General features: G+C 40.3%; 1 protein-coding gene across 3 annotated transcripts in view; it reads left to right on the top strand.

The window, feature by feature from the left end:
- cntn3a.1 (contactin 3a, tandem duplicate 1) overlaps window positions 1-24,869 on the top strand; it is a 116,414-nt gene that overhangs the window by 72,849 nt on the left and 18,696 nt on the right. For 2 of the 3 annotated variants that reach the window (XM_071371969.1, XM_071371968.1), the window contains 7 exons: window positions 3,107-3,310; window positions 3,574-3,676; window positions 5,220-5,404; window positions 8,997-9,136; window positions 12,872-13,028; window positions 15,119-15,269; window positions 23,311-23,438. In XM_071371969.1, coding sequence (XP_071228070.1) covers window positions 3,107-3,310; window positions 3,574-3,676; window positions 5,220-5,404; window positions 8,997-9,136; window positions 12,872-13,028; window positions 15,119-15,269; window positions 23,311-23,438 — 1,068 coding nt within the window. The remainder of the gene's footprint in view (window positions 1-3,106; window positions 3,311-3,573; window positions 3,677-5,219; window positions 5,405-8,996; window positions 9,137-12,871; window positions 13,029-15,118; window positions 15,270-23,310; window positions 23,439-24,869) is intronic. The other variant, XM_071371970.1, reaches the window with a different exon arrangement.

Here is a 24,869-nt window from a genome sequence, read left to right as displayed (position 1 = left end):
ATGCTGATATGAAATGTAACATATCATACTATGAGACCAGGTTGTGTCCAAAGGCTGTGCAACCAAGTACAAGCAGTACCTGCAGTTTTATATTTCTCCACCCTCTAACCATTTAAAGGAAATTGAAGCCGCTTTTCATAATACATCAGCTAAATGGAACAACAAAGGAAAACCTGTCAATCCATGTCAGTCCACGGCACATTATTGACCAACCACAGAAGTTCTGGAGTGATTCAGTATACTGCTCCTGCTTCCTGTTTCCGGGATCATTACTCAACTTTAACCAGTCAATTAGTAACCTTTTTGTTCCTCTTATTCCTGTTTGTCACCCCCTCGCATGTTTGGATGATGTTGTTTCAAAAACAAACATAAAAAATGCATAGGCTTGTCAGAATGAACACTGAATGTATTATTAATAGGTGAAGAAGATCTTTCTCTTGTGTCTCTGCAGCAGATGTACATGTATCAAACCAATAAGTCTTTGATGCTACAAGTCATGTATACCAAGGTGCTGTTCAAAGGGGGCCCTATATTACAAATGTGTATTTATCTATTTATCTATGCAGTTTAGTGGGTACCTACAGTAGCTACATATCTACATTTCAATGCGTAGGCCTACTGTAATAGTATTGGGATGCAATCATAAGCATTACATAAAAGGTTTATCAATAGTAATGTGCTTATGTCAACAATTGTATGTACAGAATACATGGTGTGTAATATAAACAATGCAATTGTTTATTGATGAATGTCAATGCAATAATTACATACTTTAACTTTTGCCGTACTTACATACCACTCTCAGAATAATAGTCAAGCAATCACTACAATGGAACTCATCCCTGTACATCACAGGAGGCTTCTGAGGGCAGGACGGCTCATAATAATGTCTGGAACGGAGCAAATGGAATGGCATCAAACACATGGAAACTATGTGTTTGATGTATTTGATACCCTTCCACTCATTAATTCAATGAGAGCACAACTCGTTTCACAATTATTCCCAATACTACACTGCAGAGTCATCTATTAAACAGGCTTTACCAACAGGAATGATTGCTTTTGGGACAGGGAAACAACTTGGTCCAGAGCAAACTATCCTGAGGGGTATACTATGTGTCACGGTCTGACCTTTATTTCCTTTGTTTTATCTTTATTTAGTAGGGTCAGGGCGTGAGTTGGGGTGGGTTGTCTATGTGTGTTTTTCTATGTTGGGGTTTTTGTGTTCGGCCTGGTATGATTCTCAATCAGAGGCAGCTGTCAATCGTTGTCCCTGATTGAGAATCATACTTAGGCAGCCTGGGTTTCACGTTTGGTTTGTGGGTGTTTGTTTCCTGTGTCAGTGTTTGTGCCACACGGGACTGTTACGGTTAGTTCTTTTGTTATTTTGTATTGTATCTTGTTTTCGTGGATATTAAAATCATGGAAACTTACCACTGCATATTGGTCCTCCGATCCTTCTCGCCTCTCCTCGTCCGAAGAGTAGGAAGAGATAGACTGCCGTTACACTATGACGCTAGCTAGATCTACTCAGGACTCAAAAAGCATGTGGAACTGCAGCCCTTCAGGACCTCCTATGAAGAACATTGACTCAGTGGAGGATCCTCAGAGGAGGAAGGCGAGGACTATACTACTGAATTTCATACAAATAAAAATAGTGAAACATTAAAAAAGTTATCCTTTTTAGATAAAACTGTACTAAAAATATTCTCATGTCACCAAATAACTGATTAAAACACAATGTTTTGTAATGACAACAGCACTCTGTAGGGAAGCACCATGGTGTAGCCAGAGGACAGCTATTTTCTGTACTCTGGGTACACTGACTTCAATGCAAAACCTAGGAAGCTCATGGTTCTCACAGTGTAACTGCTAAATGGCTTACTGTACTACTGTGTGATTGTACACATGGATTGGATTGGGGTTTACTAAGGCGTTAGTTTTAGTAGCTATGTTGACTAGGATGTTAGCTAATATGGTGACAACATTGTAGGCTGTGTGTAGCGGTTATGGTATGAAGGTTTGGCTTGGAGAGGTTTTTTCGCCTGGTCACAGACAGCTGTTGTGTTGTCCACTGAAGTCCTCAAGCGAAGGGAAACTGTGAGAAAAGGAGAGCGCGTAGATGTGAGGATGCTGTTTGTATGGCTGCTATGAAAGTGAATTGTGTGTGCGGATGATCAGGGGTGTATTCATTCTGCCAATTCTGTTGCAAAACTTTTCTTAAACAGAAGCAAACGAAATTAAACAGGGATGGATCTACCCGAATTTGTTTAGCAACAGTTTGGACAAATGATTACACCCTAGATCAGCTAGATGCAGGCAAGAGTGTGCAAAGCAGTATTGAAAAAGTAATGGTCTGTCACCTTGATTACTTCAATGTATTTCTCTACCTGTGCACCTACGTTATAAACTTTCATTTATAGGCTAGGTTGTAGCATCCACATGATGAGTATAGGGAAATTCGAATAGCTATTGATGTTACTGTACATTGAGCTGGGTGAGTGCAATATGAATGACAGCCAGTCATCCAAAATGCTGTAATAGAAATAAGGCCATCTTCATAAAAAAAAATTTAAAAAAACGTCCTCCCTAATCTTAAACAGCATTGACCGCCACTGGTTTAGCTGTAATGGAAAGTTTGTATCCTGTATATTTGACTGTGATATGTGGTTGTTTCACCTAGCTATCTTAAGATGAATGCACTTACTGTAATTCTCTCTGGATAAGAGCATCTGCTAAATGACTAAAATGTCAAATGTAAATGTTTTACATACAGATCTCATATTACTCTATTGAATTATTATTTAAATGTGTTCTTTAATATTTATGTCACAAATGTATAATTTGTAAATGTTTTAGATGTGCTACATTTGACTGTGCAAAACCTAGCAGTACTACTTATATATCTGAGAGTGAGGCAGATATATAGCATTTTGCAGCAAAATCATCAAGTGATTGATTTTAAACAAATTGAACACCATGCCATGATTAGATAGTGAAAAGAAACAGAACAACAATAGCTCATTTACCAACGTATCTGAAAATGGATACATAGCGTTTTGGAATGAAACTCTTCATATATTTATACTCCCCCTTCTTTCCACAGAGCTCACCTTCACCTGGATCTTTAATGAGTACCCATCCTTTGTGATGCAAGACACTCGTCGCTTCGTATCTCAAAAGACGGGTAACCTGTACATTGCCATGGTGGAGCCATCAGACGTGGGCAATTACACCTGTGTGGTGACCAACACAGTCACCAAAAGTAGCATTCAAGGCCCCCCCACCCCTTTAGTGCTACGTGTTGATGGTAGGGCTCTCAAAGTGTACCACTGGTGTACATTACACATGTTGTATCATCAAACGATTTCCAAACAGTAACATCATACTTTTTTACATTACTGTGTTCTTCAGTGAAGAGGTTTGTTAATACATAACATAAGCGAACAAACCACAAACAAACACACTATCCAATATTGCAGCTCACCCACCTGAACTGGAATGCCTCTTTTTGAATGATTTGTTAATTAAATGTGTATTATGTATGTTACCTGTTTGTTGCTACTCCTTTAGGTGTAATGGGTGAATATGAGCCAAAGATTGAAATCCAGCTTCCCGACGTCATACCTGTGGCCAAGAGTTCCACTGTCAAACTGGAGTGTTTTGCACTGGGAAAGTAGGTCCTAATCTGTATCACACTAGAATAACAGAGTTAAGATCATAATGTAAACTCACTCCACAGTAGGGCTGGGTCGATAAACTAAAAATTACAGACTTCCTCTTATCAAAACAATTTAGCTTACATCGGTTATTTTCAGTGATTAGGCTACACAGCGTTTCTGCCGATTTTTTTGGTTTCTGAACAGCAGTGTTCATTAACCTTTTTGACATAGCCTACCAAAAGACCAGAAGGCCTATGCTAGCAATTGTGGCTTGATGCCCTATTACTGGTTAGCTTGCAAAGTAAAGAGTTTATATTCTTGATCGGCAGACCATTTTTGGAGCTGCATATTTGTTAATGGAAATCCTCTCTCTACAATTTGACGATTGCGCCTCATACTGTTCAGCAATCCGCTGCCTCACTTGACCTGTGTTGGTTAACAGTTTTTCAAGTCATCAGTCTCAAGTTGAGTCTTGAGGCTCCAAGTCAAGTCTTAAGTTCTTTTCTTTTCTATCAAGATGAGTCTCAAGTCAACAAATTTGCGACTTGAGTAGTCTATGTTATGTGGCTCGAGTCCACACCTCTGCCTATAAGCCTACCAATGAGGCGTTTTTGTAGGAAATTACATTTACCGTTAGATCAATTACATGGCTATCTAGCAAGAATATCATTTTTAGAGTTAGCAATTTAGCTAATGTGTTTTTAGTTTCCACTTCCTCAGGTGGTGAATTATATAGCATATAGGCTATAGGCCATAGGTTATAGAAGATCTAGTCAAATTAATCTCTAAATAGCCCAAATGAAATCTGATTATTCTGGATACTATTTTGGAATGTTGCACATAATAATATCGATCATGGATTCCCTGAACATGTTAGATGAAATAGCTAACTTCTTGCCTTACTTCTTAATGACACTGGAAAAAGTTAGTCTAGAGCACTGCCACTAATGAAAAGTAACTGTGCATTAAAAAAAACACATTTATTTTTATTGAGCAAAATGGGCCAATTTATCATGATATTACTTTTTGTTCATATCGCCCAGCTCTATTCCAAAGCTTTAAATGTCTCCACTTGTGCTGCGGAATTGCTAGGTTTTTGTTGGCACAACTTGCTAGTACGTTGTCAAGTGGGCAGTTGTGTGTTTGTGAGGCGGAGGTCACTGGTTTGAGCCATTGTACGGACAGTGTACCCAGATGGGGAGGAAGCTATACTGCTAAGCAGACATGCTGTGCTCCATCACACTAGTCACAAAACAAAATCAACCAGATGTTAAGCCTTGAGCACACTGTGTGATATGATTTATAGAGCAGTGTTTATTTAATTGACAAGACAGCATTGGACAGGGAAGAGTTCATTTACTGGCTGGTTTCTCCTCTCAAAGACCGGCGCCTCCTTCCTCAATTTGTTGTATTATCATCAAATCACATTCCAAAGGATCCTTCCAGCCAATGAACTATTTTAAGTCCAACGCCGACTGGCTGGTTAAATAAACACATGTACAAAAACAGATACATTCAGGTTTGTACACCGTATTCTCTATTATTGTGTGTAAATAGCCCAGTTCCAACCATTAGCTGGAGAAGAGTGGATGGGGTAGCTGTTGGACGAAAGGTGGACGTGAGCAAAGCCAGCGGAGTGCTCGAGATCCCCTACTTCCAGCCGGAAGATGCAGGCCTGTACGAATGTGTTGCCGAAAACTCCAAAGGGAGGAACTCGGTTAAAGGAAAGCTCTCTTTCTATGGTGGGTAAGAGTTACTGGGGGTTTTATGTAGAGTTATGACGAAAATAAACTGGGGGAAAAAACAATAGAGTCATATTACACAACTTAATTTCCCTTCTCTTTCAGAAACCATCTTTTCATAAGAGGTATTTTTATGAAAATTCTGGTGCAGCAAGGTTGAGTTCCCACTTTCTCAGAGATTTGTAAAATATTAGACTCCGATCCTCTTACCTCCTACTGTTGTAGATCATGAGGTAGCAAATAGCATCCACAGTGTGATGATGTTGCACAATTGTTCCAGTCATATTACAGTACATATCTGTAAAGAATTCACTGAAAAAGTAATTAATTATCAGTATTAAGTTTAATAGCTTGATGAAAAAAGTTTGCAAATAGTTTTTGGTAAAATGTCTTCCCAGTTATATTTGTTGTGAATCTGTAGCGGACATGAGTCGGTCATGATCACATGATGAGGTAGCCCCGCCTGCAAACTTCAAAACCAGTGTCTGCCCTCGGCCTGAGAGGGAATTTCCTCTTGGTCTAATGGTCTAAGATGTTGGTTGCTTCCGTGGGAGACCTGGGTGCATATCCCGCACGTTACGAATGTTCAACACTTTTTTCTTTACTGGCTGTATAACTGCATCATATAGTGGAATGGGGTTGTAAATTAAGGTTTTTATCATATTTCATTCTTGACAAGCTGTGCCAGAGGCTAAACAGAGGCTGTAGTGAGTCCTTAGAGATTTATATATCCCTTCAGGGCCAGGTGATTTTTCAGTACTCAGACTGGACTTATGGCCCATTTACTGAGAAAGCTTTTAATGGCCACTCTGAAGGTTTTACAGTATTTCTGCCTATTATTTTATTGTTTATGCATTAGTGAAGGATCCCCACAAGGCTTTACAGAGGGGTGGGCTATAAAATCATGAATTACCAATTTGTATTCAAAAGGAGATGTATTTAATATGATAATACATTTTCCAGTACTTGTGGGTAGATAGAAACATATTGTACTTTGACAAAAACCTGACGTGGTCTTGATACTTTCTCCGGCTCTGAGTGGTGCATTGTGGAGGCTTGTTTGTCCTTGTAAGCTTTTAGTCTGTTTTTTCTCCCAGCTACACTGACTGGCCTCTTGCCAGTTGATAAAAATCAGTTATCTCCTTTTGAACTCCCATAGACAGGAGCTTGTGGGGCATCCATCAGCTGTATAGAGGAATAAGATAATCAATATGGGGGATCTGGACTTGAAGCACAACATCCCCTGCTGCTGGCACAGGAACAATATGGGGCCCTCTCTTTCAATTTCGCTCTTAATTGCCCTTCAAAGTTCCATTAAATGTATTAAATAAGATCCTGTTTCACAGGTTGGATGACATATGAATAGGCCTGCTTTTGGATATAATTGACTTAAAAAGTACCCTCACAGTTGTGTCTCCTTTCCATTACCTACTCTTTGGTGGTCTCATTTGTAATTCTTGGGGAGGTTGTCATTTTGTATTTTCTTCATACAGTAATGCATTTTCAATTCACCAATGGTTGGGACTTGGATTCTTCCCAGTACATTCATCATACTGTAGGCTTTTGTAAAAGAAATACAGTTGAGGAAAGGTTGTTTTTAAATAATGGAATTAAAGCCCTATTTCTTTCAAAAAGCTGCAAAACAGTTCTTCATCCTTATAGGGTTGTCAAGAAACGTTCACTTTGGACTATGAATTCAGCAAACCTATGTTAGAGGAGATAAGAAATACAAAGATAAATCATCAACATAAAACACCCCAAGTCCTTCTTGACAACTAAGTCCAGATCTAAGTGATTGATTGAGTGCTATTGTAAGTTTTTGGACATATCTCTGAAGAGTATAGTCTCCTCCAGAGAAGTGCTTCAAAAAGTCTCACTACAATAAGCATGTTGGAAAGGTGTAAAAGTGTTGGAGGTATTCCTTATGCACATTACATTTTCATTTACATTTTGGTAATTTAGCAAATGCTCTTATCCAGAGTGACTTACAGTCAGTGCAATCAACTAAGGTAGATAAGACAACACATAGGGATTGCGAGTAAAAACGTTCTTCAATAAAACTTCTACAGTATCAGCAAAATCAGTGCTAGTAAGAAAATACAAATGCAAGTGTTAGTGCAAGAAAGACGAGTACAACATGACAATATGACAGCTATCATGATTCAACACAATATACTGTATATCAATCACTCAGGAGTATGTACAGAACAGTCTTCCAATAATAGATTCAACTTAGTAGCTCATAAAAAGTTAACCTGTGTAGACATGGTACAGTACTCTTGTCGTTGTCTGTTTTCTCAGATTTATCACAGGATACTAACAGTATGTTATCTACTAAATAACACAACAGAAACTTAGTTTACAAACTTGCTTGCATGCACACACAAACGCACAAAAAAACACACCAAATAGGTGTCCTTGACCCCTGGCCAGCGTACAGTATTTATGTGTTAACCCAAAGGCCATGAATCTGCCCCTATCCTTGTGGAAGATACAACCTGGTGTCAGGGCTTCGTATGATTTGGTACGTATGATTTCTTCTCTTCATTTAGTATGATATGTTACGTTACGTTAGGTCACATTATGAATGGAATAGCGGTCATACAATATCATATGATTTAAATAACGTATTGAATCATATGTCTTTCCCGGTCGTAAAATAGCATATGAATTGTATGAAGTAACATATATTACTTTTTGGAGGACATATAGTATTATACATATTTCTCTGAGACAAGGTTTCTTGTTGCGTCATAACAAAGGACAGTTACAAAGGACAGTTAAAAGGACAATTACAGGGAGAATTTATGGTAAGGTGAAATAACGACAAAGGTTAGAAGAATTTACGTAAAAGGTTAGGAGAATTAAGTTAAGGTTAGGAAAAGAGTTTGAGAGTTTGACATGACTCAAACACGCAACCTTTGAATTGCTAGACGGTTGCGATGTAGGCCCACCCATCCTCCCCGACCAACCTCACTACTTACAGTACATTTATGTCTAAAGTAACTAGAGTCTAGAGACCATTAGTACATATCATATGTCTTGGAGGTGCACAACAATATGTATAGTATGCTTCATATATCTTTGAGGCCAGGCTGGAAGATAAGGCAGTAGTAATTTATGTGACACAAGAACCACCATTTTAAATGCACCACCATTTTCCAATAGATTTTATTTCAAATGGGAAAATGGGGGCATCCTATAGCGTCATTAATGCTGCTGCCTTAGACTCACATCCACTTCACTTAGCAGTAATTCACAATAATGTGTCGAGTCAATATGAACTAACCTAAGCCAATCACAAATCTGTAAGCTTTTCATTAAAAATTGTTGTGACAAAAGAGCTGATTATGGGCTCTGCTATAGAACCTCTTATTGCTGTTGTTTTTGTTTTTTTGCTTCTTTTGGGGTCAGATTTGGGTTAATGGGAAGTTGATTAATGAATTGCTCGGTTGGTTGCTTTATTAATTAACTAATTGCCTGCTTGGTTGATTAATTGATTTATGTTCACAACTGTAACCCATTTTCAATATTAACCACCATCCAGAATCCCGGCAATGTTAATTCATTGAGTATACTGTGGACCTTGCAGCTCCCCCTCACCTGATCGAGGAGCCTCAGGATGCTCAGAAGCCAATCGATGACACCCTGGTGTGGGAGTGCAAGGCCAGTGCCAAGCCGAAGTCCTCGTACCGATGGCTGAAAAACGGCGAGCCTCTGGACACGATGGAGGTGAGTGTTTTCCTGTGAGAGTTGGAGGGAAGCCAGTCTCACTTCTTTAACAAAAATTGTTTTATTGCAGTACAGGTTTTTGATAAACTATCACTAGGTGATACCGCAATACCACAATGTGACCTAACTTTAAAAAAAAAAATTGAATTAGAATGTGAGCAGCTAGTTGCACCTATGGTGTGCATAATAAAGCATTTTGCATACATCATAAGGCATTATAAATGTGCTTTTAATGCATTATGAAGAGGGTATTCATAAGAGGTGTTACCCAATTACTCAAATTACTAGAACGGACAAAGCCTATCAGACTTATTAATTGTAATTCTATAGTCTACGAACCTGGGACATGACCAATGTAAATCAAAGTGTTTACTCATACATAATGCAAAATGTTTCATCCAAATACTTGACCATATTGTTGCTTTGTGAGAAAGGACATTGCTAATATGGTGAGCAATGACATGACTGTTTATGGGTGGAAGAACATAGCATAGTCATTTTATTTGGAAGAGCTTGCAGAATCTTAGCATACAATTGAAAAAGGCCCACATGTCTGTGTAGCAGGGTGAGTTTGTTTTGCGAATGAGCCAAAGTGATGCAATTTTCTCCTTGCGTCAAACACTGAGCACCACAGTAATCTGTTTTTCAATCTCTCCTATCTGCTCTTTCGAGTTTTTACCATTAAGCCACTTCTCCTCAGGGAAAGGAAACGAGAAGCCTTATCACACTGAGTAGATTTCACATTCATGCATTTGGCATAGTTTGTTATTGTGATAAATCCCGTGAATCACAGACACTTATAATGTCAGTGTTGGAATTGCGTAATGAACCTTCCACTGTGTTAAACAGTGAAACACTTTTTTTTATAAGTCAACAGGTGTCCATTTAGTTGATTTAAGAATCAAGTTACTTTGATGTTAAAGTAGACTTAGTTTGGTATCTCAAAGGTGGTGAGCAGTCTCAAATGTGCAATTGTTGGGTGCAATTGAGAGGGTCATTCGAAGGTCAAGTGTTAGTCACCACACATCCCGGACCACATAAAACACTTGTTAGTATATCGGTGTACCTCAGCGTTTATTGACTTTCAAATCACATATTCTATTCCAAATATCGGTCGGTGGAGGAAAGGTACCACACTTTTCATACATGTGGCTGTGTTAATGAGCTGGGGTGTTACCATTTTCTAAATGCCACCGTCAACCGCGGCAGCATTTAATCAATTTCCCAAACTCAAAGGTCAGCGGTGTAGTGGGAGAGGGGAGGAAAGGGAAAAGGCTACACGGACACTCGTGATCTGCAAAACGAGTTAGTTAAAATTGGGTTAGGGTTAAGGGTACTGGTTAAGGTTAGGGTTAAGGTAAGGCTCAGTTTCAGATTTTGGTTAGTCGTTTTACAGGTCAGGAGTGTCCTTATAGCCTCTTCTGGAGGAAAGGAAGGGGAAAGGTGCCATTTGTTATTCCTCATTACAATGGATCTGTCCGGCCCAGTCTCTCTTTTTGCTCCGACTGTTCCTAATTTTGGCTAGACGCCAAGGGAAGAGGATGGCGTTGAGTAGGGCTGTAACTTAAATGTCACCTCGTGAAACGAGGACCTTCTCATGCACATATTTCCCCACTCAACAGCTAGCCCTGGACAAATTAATGAGTGCATCTCGAGGTGTTACGATTTTTACAAATGCCCTCTAAAGTCACAAACATGACTTTGGAATCATTGCTGTTTTTTGTGTCTGCTCACCTAGCAGTGTCAGTGATGGGATCGTTAAATCCATTTCATACGACATGAGGTGCTCAAATGGCCTTTCAACTAGCATTGTAAAATACTGCTAAAATCAGAGAATAGTCAAGCTTAATTAATGACGCCCATAAAGCAGATGTATGCCTCCATTTATTTTCTCTGCTAAGAATCCAGGCAGAAACTCATCTAACATTGTTCAAGTGGACAATGCTGGGCACCGAATGGAACAGTGAGGCTCAACCCCTACACACACACACACACACACACACACACACACACACTGGTAGAGATACAGAGACTCACGCTTTTTGCCATCCCAAGTGCTGCATGCACTGCCCCCTCTCGCAGCCTCTAACACTGAGTCAGCCACTCGCCCATCGCATGACTGAGACTCATAAGGGCCCCTCAGCAGGGTCACTCACTGATGGTAAGGGACAGCCTTGTATTTTCAAGAGGCAGAGCAGTAATGCTTTCAGACAACAGACAGAGTGCAGGACGGTCCCTCCGGAACTGCTCTCTCAATGACATTAAAAGACCGGCTGCACTCAATGGAGAAGATCAAGGGCAAGAACAATGAGTGTAGCCCGACTAAATTGACACGACTATAAAAGGGGCGTAGGAAGCAGTGGCAATTCTCATAAAGGTCAAAGAGAGAATAGAGGAGGAAAGAAGCGGATGTCATCCACTTTCTGTTTGTGTTTGTGTGTGTGTGTGTGTGTGTGTGTGTGTGTGTGTGTGTGTGTGTGTGTGTGTGTGTGTGTGTGTGTGTGTGTGTGTGTGTGTGTGTGTGTGTGTGTGTGTGTGTGTGTGTGTGTGTGTGTGTGTGTGTGTGTGTTTCTGTACTTGCATTCACGCGTGCGTCTTATCAACTCAATATTATTTTTGATCCTGCATAACAAACAGCTCTTCTGAATAAGACGGTCATCCCAGATTTAGCAAGTCTATTATGTTCCTGATTAATTCCACAGGGACTGTTCATTTAAACTATCATTTGATGAGGTTTCAGGAACATTTTTAGCAGAGGGGGTTAGAATAATCCCCTATGGGCCTATTAGGACCCCAGAAAATTAGCAGTATTTTAATTACCACCCCCCTGACGAGGAGAAATAGTGGCTACAGCTGAAATTAGATCAGGTCTTCCAACGGAATACACCCGTTTCCATGGAATATTATTTAAAGTGTCCACACACAGCCCTTATTTTGTGCCCATAAACTGCTTATAATTTGCTGTTTCATAAATAATCAGTTCGTTATTTGCCATTTTTAAGTCGTGAGGTAACACTTAATTTGGTTCAGCCTTTCATCAAATGGCCTCAAACAAAATGTTACCAAACCTAAAGTATACAGTATAGAGAAGCAATAAATATAAATTATACTTTGCAAACACAGTGTGTGGGAGCATCTTTCATTTGAACACCAAACCTTAAAATGTCACCAAGTATTTGTATTTATTAAGGATTCCCAGCAGCAGCTGCTCTTCCTGGTGTCCAGCAACATTAAGGCAGTTATATACAATGTAAAATATTACATTACATTTCATACATTTTTTCACAACACATTAAGTGTGTGCCCTCAGGCCATTACTCTACTATCACATATCTACAATACAAACTCCATGTGTACGGTATATGTGTTTAGAGTGCGTGTGCTAGCGGTTGTGTGTGTGTGTGTGTGTGTGTGTCTGTACCTGTGTGTGTGTCTCATCACGCTGTTCCATAAGGTGTATTTCTATCTGTTTCTTTTATTCTGATTCTACTTTTATCTGATGTGGAATAGAGTTCCATGTAGTCATGACTCTATGTAGTACTGTGTGCCTCCCATAGTCTATTCTTGACTTGGAGATTGTGAAGAGACCTTTGGTGGCATGTCTTGTGGAGTATACATTGGTGTCCGAGCCATGTGTTAGTAACCTGCCCTACATAGTTTTTCTCTCATTAGTTTGAACCTGTTGAAGGCATCCTGTCATACTATGAGTACAATAGCTCTCTCTCTGACTTTCAGATGGAAAACCAGGTGTCTCTTTTTCAGGACAGAGTGCAAGTGAACAACGGAGTCCTGACCATCAGCAGCTTGAAGCTGGCCGATATTGGGATGTACCAGTGTGTTGCAGAGAATAAACATGGTCGGGTCTTCACCAACACTGAACTCCGAGTTATAGGTAAGATTCAGCATGCCATTATCATCATCATTGTTGTCATCGTCATTCAGCTGCATAACTAGCTCTCTTCAGTAGCTATGGTCACTAGCAAGGTTTGCAATTTAATAGTGTTGAAGCCACTTAAGGCCATACTGCACGCTATACCTTGTTAGGTTCTTATTTTTCAGAGTAAATAACTCACGGACACTAGAGAAGCTTTAACCAAGTTTAATTCTTCCCAAAGGTTCTGTACAGCTGTATGCAGACAGCAAAACATTTCTCACCATCACAGTTATATACATCCCACTTTAGGACACTCCTCCTTCTCTCTCCAATCCTTACCTCTTATGGTTCAACAGGAAGAAGGTAACCAGATACTAAACCCTGATTACTCCCTTAAGGGGAACTGACCTCACCTCCTGACCTCAACCCCTCCTTCCCCTAGTCCACAGATGTCCATCTGTCTCCCCTGTATCAACCGTTGCTCTGCTCCCGTCCCCCAACACATTCCAACACATTCCACAGCTATATGTCTTTCTACAGAGGCCCAGTCTCTTTCTCCTTGGATTCTATGCTTCTTTCCTAGCATTTATTTAATATCTCAATGTTCAAAATGTCGAATCCAACAACATGTATCCTCCCATAGTCTAAATCCTGGAGGAAACCACAGGGTCGATTCAATCCGTAACGTGGAAGATCTGTGTTGTAGTGTGGTTGACATTTAGGGCTGGATTCAACCAGTTCTGCCTTAACCTGCGATAACCAACAGTTGCATAGAAGTTTTTTATTTAGGCGATGTTGGAGTTGTAACTGCGTTGGAGCTGTCAAATTAGCAAGCGGCTCCCGGTGTTATACCTATCGTAAACATTGGCAGGATGCGCCGAGTCGCATTCGTAATAATCCCATGCAGCCTTGTTTACAAGTTCGAACACTGGAATGTGTGTTGTAATCTATACCTCGATTAGGCTGATATACTGTAAATCCTTATTATTTTGTTTAATGATTTTCATTTTGAGTGTCATTATTTCTATGTAACCTACACTTTCTCGTTCTGAACATCTAACACGGGTGTGATTTAAGGACTGGTGTGGTTTCATGACAATGATGACAAGAGCAGCCGCTCAGCAATTCGACAACTCCAACGCCGTTACTATACACCTCTGACTTTGTCTAAACAAAAACAATGAAACTACTATACAGTTGTTGGTTATAGCAGGTTAGAGCTGGAACTGATTGAATCTAGGCCTTAAAGGTAATTTCCGATTAAGCCGACATATGCAGCGTTTACCGTGGATGCAATCTCCGCAAACGCGGTAACATTGCCTTTAAATGTCTTGTGCCAGGTAAACGGTTGTGTCCTCACCTATGGTCGAATAATTTTCCCATAACCTCCAAACTGTTCCCTTTCAATTACTACCATGCTTATGCATATACTTTTCATATTTCTTCTGTAAGAAACATTTCAGTTTAGCCCTATTGTATAGGCGAAGGATTAAAGGGAGGAAGTGACATTTTTTTGTATTTCTTTTTCTTAAACACTGTGGCAGGAAATAATTGCAAGGCGCATTGCACAGTTCTCAGCGCTGTCATCGTCGCTCGGCAGCGTGTTGGCTTTGAAGAGCGCTCTGCTGAGTCGATATGCATACAAAACAGATCCAGACGTCGGAGTGTTAGTAATTAAAGCCTAAAGGAGCGGCTACAAAGCCTCCCCTCGTTTTACATCTTTTCTTTTTTGTCAAAGCCCCACGGCTGAATGCTTGATGTATTACGCCCCAGCAAGGAAAACTGCAAGGCGTTCTAAAACTATGAAGCATCTTTCTTAAATTAATGTCTTTTTAAAGATGCCCGCTCCAAGTGTGTGTGTGTGTGTGTGTGTGTGTGTGTGTGTGTGTGTGTGTGTGTGTGTGTGTGTGTGTGTGTGTGTGTGTGTGTGTGTGTGTGTGTGTGTGTGGTGTCTATGGAGGACGTGTGGTTAGCTGACCTAACTAATAGATATGGTGACCTACATGTTCTGAGGGATGCTCTCTCTTGATTTCTCTCTCTCTTCTTTCAATCCCTCTATTTTAGCCAATTGATATATGTCTCTCCATCTCTTAATCACTCTCTCATAGCTGTAGCCCCAGATTTCTCCCAGAACATGCTGAAGCCTCAGACCCTGGCCAGGCAGGGGGGTGACGTGCTGATTGAGTGCAGGCCTAAGATGTCTCCACATGGGATGATCTCCTGGAGGAAGGGGAAAGAAGCACTCCGAGAGAGCCACAGGTATGGTGGAAAGCTGGGACAGGATTGAGAAGGGACATTCACAAACCTGGATTCAAATAGTACTTAATACAAAAACTTTTAGCATTTACTTCAGCCTGTCTGGAGTGCCAGATGGGTGTTGTTTGCGATTTTGGGACTATTTCATTGGATCCATCGCACTAAGCAGAATCAGTCAAGCATGCTAAAGTATTTGAAAGGTTTAAAATACTATTTGAACCCAGGTCTGATGCCCGTACTTTGTGAAAAATGCAGTGTGATATGTAAAGGAGATGTTGACACTTTGTCGTTATTTTACAGGATGCTTTGTATCAGGTAAATTAAATACATTGTAATAATGATTCCCTAGTGGCAAACTATGGTCCCTCATCTTGTGTCAGAGCAAGCTTTTATTTTTCCTCCTTGATGCACCACTTGTAAAACAACTACCAATGTAGCGGTTACTAAATTAGTGCCAGTTAACCATCTGGGACCAGGGACCAGTAAGCAACATCCCACAGAACCGATACAGGCCCACAGACTGGAGATTGAGAAACACTGACGTAGTAGTTCTTAGGGATGCATACAAACACTTCTAAGTACAAAGCCATTTGGTGCCACACAGTTACCAATGTTGAATTACTTTCAATGATTTAACATGAGATTGGGATTAGAATTAATGATATATTTTCTCATCTTCTTCCATTTCCCCTTCCCCACTACTCTACTACGCTGTCTTGGGCTTTTTGTGGAACTGTTTTCAAGTGTTTACTTAAGGTAATTGGTACTTTCTAGTCTTTGGCAGACAAATCGATCCACTGATCCATCAGCTCATTACCACTGGGTTGGTCAAGTGAGAGGATTGTTAAATCTGAATGTATGAGCCAGGAATTGAGACACCAGGGTAGTGGATGAAATCTCAAGAAACAATGATCAATCATCAGTGGACTTACAACTTTAGCTAGACATCCCCTTTGTGGTATAATGGAACTGGGGGAACTGGCTAACAACCTAATTCCATTACTGTAGATCTGGGTGTAATACCTCTGGCACTACAGGTAGAGCAACAAGGGAAAATGCAGGAAAAGCTCTCTTTCTCTACACCACAGTGCCAATTGGTCAAAGTAGTGTTGTATGACCATGTGTTTGACGTATTTGATACCATTCCACTGATTCCGCTCCAGTCATTACCACAAGCCTGTTCTCCCCGATTGAGGTGCCACCAACCTCATGTGATTCACACATGCACCCACATACACACACCGTAATTCAGGAAGTACAACATTGGCCTTGGGCAGAATTCCTACAATATATGAAATCTGGCCACTAATTATGTGTGGGCCGGGATGAGAACGGAATACTGTTCACCTTACATATTTGACTGTTTATTCAGATACACCGATTAGAATAGAGAGCGACAGGGACAGGCGAGAGAGGAATGAACGGTCAGAAGAGGTTTATCTGGAAATCAAATCCCCAGGGGCCGTATGTGGTTGTGACCTCCGGCATGAGATGAGAGAACATTGAAAGAATCACACAGTAACAATCTAACCTCCCTAGCAGTATATAAATAATTCTATCCACCAGACATAATTCTCTAAGTCTGCTATAGATTGACTTCAATGTAGCCTGGTTGACCTACTGTATAGCTTTAATTGTTGTAGCCAATACTCATAAATTTAGATTTTTAGGCAATTCATTTTTTTTTCTGTTATGAAAACCGCTATATAAATTACACAAATTATTGCTATTGTTATTATTATCTTCACATTCCCTGCAATAGCATCTTCGTTTTCACAGAGTAATGCCAAACGGGAGACATTACAACGTGGGCACATCTGCCGGTGCATGTGAGGAATCAGCAGGGGTCTGCATTTCTTATTTGATCTGGGATTAATTGTATTAACTGCCTCAGCAGCTTTTGTGCTGTATCTCCTGGATATCCATCCTCAGGCCTGGAAGTCTCACCTCCCTCTGCCAACATTATTGGGAAGCACCAGAGGTGATGTACCAGGTGGAGCCAGGCTACTTTGAAGAAATAGCTGGGTTGATACATCTCGCTCAGGAACAAGAATGAGGTGCTGTTGTTTGAACTTGGCTTCTAGCAGGAATATCATTCCAAAGATTGAGTGTGAGGTGTGTCAAAATTGCACTCGTATTTTGCTATGGTAATTCTTCAGTAATGCTCCTAAAAATGAATTTGGTCAATATGATTTTATTTCTGTACAGATATATTCCTGGTGTGAGCAATTTTAATCTGCTCACGGATCAAATCCACTACACCTAAGAAATATTTGATTTAGCAAGGAAATATCCTAGAGTAGAGATGTGTATAGAAAAAGTAGTTGGCTAGGGTTATGGCTGCATCTTTCACAAACCAATTCCCCCTGTTTGTCTCTTAAGGATTATTCTCCACTTTATGTAGATAGGACTGCACCGCTATTATTGCAGGAGTGCTACACTACTAATCTATCTCACTGTCCTAATAACACTGATACTTCTTTCTAATCTTTGTGGTATTATTATGTGTAGATGCTCTGGGCCAGAGGAGAGCAAATGTACCAAGAACAAGTTTGGGCTGTGATTGTTTAATCAAGTCATGCAGCGTTGGCACTGCGCATCACAGGCACGTCTTAAACAGGATTTGTGTGTGTACTTATGCTGGGGCTATGACGTTAACCGTAATGGCTTACAAGTCATTTAATTTCAATGCTGACCAAACGGAAAGGACAAAACTCACAAAAAGCTTTATAAAATTGCCATTGGAATTAGACCTCTATGTTATGTTAACCAGCACACATTGTTGCTTAAAAAAAAAGATTATCCAGCTGTAAGCCTCTCAACCAAACAAAAGTATTGTACAAAGACTACAATGAATGGTTTTCTCTTTCCAATGCTTTTTGAGCTTTGTGTATTCACATTATTTGATTATTTGATTTATTTCATGTAGCTGATAGCCTAGGTCCTACATTGTGCTCTGGAGTGTGGTATCTCCTTTAGTTTCAGCCAATTATGAATATAAACCCTGGATGGCTGATGCTACAGTATGTATTTGCCAATGAGAGGCTTTGAAGCCACCTCCGCCATATTGGTGGTAATCAGAAGGAGCAGTCCTCCATAAGAATGAATGGAATTGTACAGTATTTCAATTAAATGTTTGAATACAAAATGAGATATATTTAAGTATTTATTGTTGTAATAGGGACTGTAACGTTAGTACTCTCACAAAATTCTACTTTAAGGGACATAGTGTTTTTTTATAACATGTTTTAGTTCAGTTCACACATCACTAGTTCAGTTCACATAATTCATTTAAAAGTATGCATTAAGGTGTATGTAATAGAATATACTTGGCAAAAATGAATGTAGATATTAATAAATGCATTTCTATAGCTTCCAAAATATTATTTTACTATGGTGGAGGAGTACAACAATGGCAGTGCAGAGGCTTCAAAACAGCGCCCCCCCTGTTAATCATCTGGGTATACAGTACCAGTCAAAGTTGGGACACACCTACTCATTCCAGGATTTTTCTTTATATTTACTATTTTCTACATTGTAGAATTAAAGTGAAGACTTCAAAACTACGAAATAACACATATGGAATCATGCAGTAACCAAAAAAGTGTTAAACAAATTAAAATATATTTTATATTTGAGATTCTTCAAAGTAGCCACCCTTTGCCTTGATGACAGCTTTGCACATTCTGGCATTCTCTCAATCAGCATCATGAGGAAGGCACCTGGAATGCATTTCAATTAACAGGTGTGCCTTGTTAAAAGTTAATTTGTGGGATTTCTTTCCTTCTTAATGCGTTTGAGCTACCCGGTTGTGTTGTGACAAGGTAGGTGTGGTATAACGAAGATAGCCATATTTGGTAAATGACCAAGTCCATATTATGGTAAGAACAGCTCAAATAACAAAGAGAAATGACAGTCTATCATTATTTTAAGAGATGAAGGTCAGTCAATCCGGACAATTTCTTCTAGTGCAGTTGCAAAAACCATCAAGCGCTATGAGGAAACTGGCTCTCATGAGGACCGCCACAGAAAAAGAAGACCTAGAGTTACCTCTGCTGCCGAGGATAAGTTCATTAGAGTTAACTGCACCTCAGATTGCAGCCCAAATAAATGCTTCATGGAGTACAAGTAACAGACATCTCAACATCAACTATTCAGATGAGACTGTGTCAATCAGGCCTTCATGGTTGAATTGCTGGAAAGAAACCACTACTAAAGGACACCAATAAGAAGAAACTTGCTTGGGCAAAGAAACACGAGCAATGGACATTAGACTGGTGGAAATATGTCCTTTGGTCTAATGAGTCCACATTTGAGATTTTTGGTTCCAACCTCCATTTCTTTGTGAGACGCAGAGTAGGTGAACGGATGATCTCCGCATGTGTGGTAACCACCGTGATGTATGGAGGAGGAGGTGAGAATGGTGTGGGGGTGCTTTGCTGGTGACACTGTCAGTGATTTATTTAGAATTCAAGGCACACTTAACCAGCATGGCTACCACAGCATACTGCAGTGATACGCCATCCCAGCTGGGATGTTTAAAATAGTAAAAAATAATCATAATTTTTTAATGTATTACATTGTCTAATGATTGGAGACAGGCCCAGGAATACTATTTACTCGACCCAAACTAACGAGCGAGGTGTAAACCTCTAAATAATACACGGGACGAGTCTCGTAAAACAAGTGCACAATAACACGTAGCATGGAAGCCGATACAACAGCACAGGTACTCACAGGACCAACGGACATGGTAACAATAACTGACAAGGACAATGGGGAACAGAGGGCACATATATAACCTTAATCTACTAATCATGGGGAATGGGAACCAGGTGTGCATAATGAGACAAGACAGTCCAGGGTTGGTGGTGATCAATCCAGTTCAGTGACGCCTAGAAGGCCAGTGATGTAGACCTCCGGAGCTAGTGAATGGAATGAGCAGCAGTACCGGGGGGATCCTTGACAGAATGAGTAGGTGTGTCCAAACTTTTGACTGGTGCTGTGTACATAATTGGTTGTTACCCACTTTAACATGTTTCCCCAAGTCAATCGAATAATTCCCCATGGTTTGTTCTGAGAATGACTGCTTTCTGCTTACATCTTTGGAATTCATTTTGATACATACTGCACTCTAACTCTCCAAGCCAGGGTCTGTATTGGGGATATAAACTCAGCAAAAAAAGAAACGTTTCTTTTTCAGGACGCTGTCTTTCAAAGATAATTTGTAAAAATCTAAATAACTTCATAGATCTTCATTGTAAAGGGTTTAAACACTGTTTCCCATGACTCTGAAAAACACCAAAAGAAAGATGCCCAGGGTCCCTGCTCATCTGCGTGAACATGCCTTACGCATGCTGCAAGGAGGCATGAGGACTGCAGATGTGACCAGGGCAATAAATTGCCATGTCCGTACTGTGAGACGCCTAAGACAGCGCTACAGGGAGACAGGACGGACAGCTGATGTAACAACACCTGCACAGGATCGGTACATCCGCACATCACACCTGCGGGACAGGTACAAGATGGCAACAACAACTGCCCGAGTTACGGTTTTGTCTCACCACGGGTGATGGTCGGACTTGCGTTTATTGTCGAAGGAATGAGCGTTACACCGAGGCCTGTACTCTGGAGTGGGATCGATTTGGAGGTGGAGGGTCCATCGTGGTCTGGGGCGGTGTGTCAGAGCATCATCGGACTGAGCTTGTTGCCATTGCAGGCAATCTCAACGCTGTGCGTTACAGAGAAGACATCCTCCTCCCTCATGTGGTACCCTTCCTGCAGGCTCTTTCTGACATGACCCTCCAGCATGACAATGCCACCAGCCATACTGCTCGTTCTGTGCGTGATTTCCTGCAAGACAGGAATGTCAGTGTTCTGCCATGACCAGCGAAGAGCCCGGATCTCAATCCTTTAAGCACGTCTGGGACCTGTTGGATCGGAGGGTGAGGGCTAGGGCCATTCCCCCCAGAAATGTCCGGGAACTTGCAGGTGCCTTGGTGAAAGAGTGGGGTAACATCTCACAGCAAGAACTGGAAAATCTGGTGCAGTCCATGAGGAGGAGATGCACTGCTGTACTTAATGCAGCTGGTGGCCACACCAGATACTGACGGCTACTTTAGAGTTTGACCCCCCTTTGTTCAGGGACACATTATTCAATTTCTGTTAGTCACATGTCTGTGGAACTTGTTCAGTTTATGTCTCAGTGGTTGAATTTTGTTATGTTCATACACATATTTAAACATGTTAAGTTTGCAGAAAATAAACGCGAGTTTAGTAGTGATAAATAATATGTCCAGGATTTAACTTTAACACCATCCAGTAACAGAGAGAAAAACATTTATTTATCCCAAACTGTGATTTTGTACGAAATTCACAACGGTCCCCGTATACCTTAATTGCTGTAGTGCCCTTGAAGAAAGGGAGGGCAAAGAAAAGTAATTTCATAGAGAGGAAACTCTTCTAAATATGGGCTGCATCTTTATATTCTATTCCGCTTTGAAAGATAAGGAGGAAGTCTGCACTGTGCAGTTTGCAGTATAATGTCAAGTCTTCTCCAAGTGAAATCTCATATCCATAACTCTTTATTCTGGTCCATTTCATTGGAAACCCTCTGATAATGTTAGAAGAAGTGCTTCCCTCTCCCGGGGGCCTAGTTATAGAAATTGACTAATGCCATTTGATTCTGCTGAGCTTAGCAGGTCCTATTTGATTGTTTGAGAAAGGATAGCTATCCTGTATGCTAAGGGATATCTTTTGGGAGCTGTGTCTTTTTAAGAATTTGTAGCTTAATTTCCTTTGAAAGCCTTTTTAATGTGCATAGGGCATTGGTGAGACTCATCACGCCCTCCTGAGCAGTTTTGACGATGAGAGAGCTGCTTAGAGCAGGGATGTGCAGGGATCTTACATATTGATTAATAGCGGAAGGTATTATCAGAGTATGAAAATGAACGCTAGTACTAGTTCAGATGATTGGGTTGGAATCCATCACTTAATTCACCTCAGCAACTTACTTCCGTTCACATGAATATACTTAATATCCTGTGTATTTAGTGTTTGCACAGGCAATCTTCTGCAATTTACACATTATAGATCACACATAATCTGCCTTACCATTTAGTTATTTGTGTCAATCATTTGTCTTCTGCATTAGGTTATTGGTTAATTTTTTCATCAATATGGTTGCTACCTAAGATGAGTTCAGTTGGCTTTTAACAAACTACATCTTCATAAGCCTTTCATTACATATCACTCTGACCAGCAGATGTGTGGCTTTAGATCTGTGGCACCAGTGTTTACACACAAGCTTTAAACATAGTGATATGACAGTGCCACAAGCAGCAAGATGAACTGCAGATATTGCAGATGAGCATGTTGCAAGCTCTTGCACTCACACAAAAAAAAAGATGTGCACGGGTGTGCGTCACTCACTCCAACGCTGCTGGACCAAAACTGCAGAGACTTTTGGCCTTGCGATTCTCATTCATAGTTATTGCGTAAGTCGGCCCGATATTGCTGTTTACTTGGTGTATGGCTGACTCTACCTTTAACTATGGACTGTTGTCATGGTACCTGATGGTCAAGGGCAGGGGTGCACAGCTCCAGTCTGAGCCACAGCAGCAGTACCACTGGTCCTCTTTTTTCATTGATCAATAAAACATCTCACTGTTCTGACTACTAGACAGAGTCCACGCAACTGGTTAGATCTATTGAAACTGATGATTCAATGGCAAGGGCGATATAACCAGCAGAAACTGCAGCCCTTGAGGTCTGGATCTGTGAAGAGAACAGAATGGTTTCACTCCTCACTGAAGATTTAGAACAATGTTTAAAATAATAGTTTCAATGCAGGTGAAATAGTCACAATGGTCACAAATGTTACTTTATTTTATTTGTTCAATCTCTGTATATCTTTCACCCAGTCCTCAATAATAGCATTCTCAAACCTTCAGAAACAGACCTTAGTTGGATTACAGTTTCTGTGACAACTATCAGTGTAGTATGACTTAAGATATTGACATTCATTTTTTTTATTCATTTCTAGAGTCTCAGTGTTGGACAATGGAAGTCTTCGAATAGCAAACGTTACCAAAATGGATGTCGGCCTCTACACCTGCGTGGCAAGGAACCAGTTTGGAGTGGCAAGCAGTGCTGGGAGTCTTTTGGTTAAAGGTATCTCTACTTCCACTCCTTGAGATGGCTCTCCATATCTCTAATCCTTGCATTAAGATGTACATTTTAAAAAAAAATGCTGACTGGATGCTTGCAGCAGCAGATTGTACTGCAGGCTTCACGAGTAGGTTTGGTTGTTTGTTATTAGTTGAGAGTAGGACCCTTAGAGAGTTTTTAATTCGGTTAATATAATGACCCTGCACTATTGGAGAAGAGGAGGTATTTTGGAATAGGACAAAATTAATTGTATGACTTTTTACATCACCAGAGCATGAAGAAAGGGACCAATGTTTTCCTTGGCAATAGAAGATAACTATCTGCACTATCCATGAACAAGTGTCTCATTAGAGGAACCAGACTACAGAGCCATGTAAGGATTGATGATACAATAACAGATAGTTTCCATGTACCACACAAACATACAATTAGTTGATTGGGCAGGTTCAGAGTTAGCATTGGATTTAAGATTCATTGCATTGCTATGCCTTAATGTTTAATTCAGACCTTCCTGGGGTAGCTAATAGCCATGCTCTGTTTGTTTAAGAGTTAAATCTATTTAAATCACCCGCTTCTGCAAGGCAATGGATTTCCAAGCCCTTCTAAAGAGCAGAGTCAACAACAGTGCTCTATTAAAATGCCTTTTGGTGATTCCTCACAATTTATGAATTGCAAATTGTTTGGTATAGAAACTGCTTTCATTTCCTTGTTTTCAGCCCTTTTGCCTCTAAGAATGGCAGTATCTTACATACTGTATATTTTACAGGTGATTTTTGTAGACTATATTCATGAAATCCAGCCAGTCCCCTTTAAAAGAAATCAATATCAGCCACAGTCAGTAAAAGTCTTGCCCATCTTTGCTGTCTGAATACTGTTCTTAAAGGGATTTTCCCCCCTTAGTCCACTGTTGATACAGTCACAAATGTTTTGCATGTCAGCAGTCAAGTTTTCAAGATGTTGGACATTCAAGAAGCAAAGTGTCACCGGCCACATCATCATGACTCTTGGAAGATTAGTCCAAATGAGGACTAAAAGAGATAAAAAAAATAATAATCATGATTCAAAATTCAATAGATAGTTTTTGATTGGATTTTCCCTGTAATAGTACATTCACATTCAGGGCTTGAGATATGGGCACGTACCCATATCTCCATATTTGCCCTTCAGATATACAATTTAACATCAATGCAAGTCTCACATTCAAGTTGAAGTTATGTGTGTGTTTCTCAAGTTCGGATCCTGCTCTTAGCAGAGTGAGTGATCTGTCAGCATGGTGCCATAAAATAATTAAACTCTTAATTTTACCATTGCTAGCACCATGCTACAATCAACTACTTATTTAATCTACAATAAGTGTCTAGCTGTTATGATAGCAATGAAAGCTACAACAAATGTCACAGACTGTTATTTTATGGAGAGACATACCCGGCAGGA

This window comes from Salvelinus alpinus, chromosome 28, assembly GCF_045679555.1.
Source record: "Salvelinus alpinus chromosome 28, SLU_Salpinus.1, whole genome shotgun sequence".
Lineage (NCBI taxonomy): Eukaryota > Metazoa > Chordata > Actinopteri > Salmoniformes > Salmonidae > Salvelinus > Salvelinus alpinus.
Note: the sequence above shows the minus strand (reverse complement) of the source record. Positions and strands in the feature narration are given on the sequence as shown.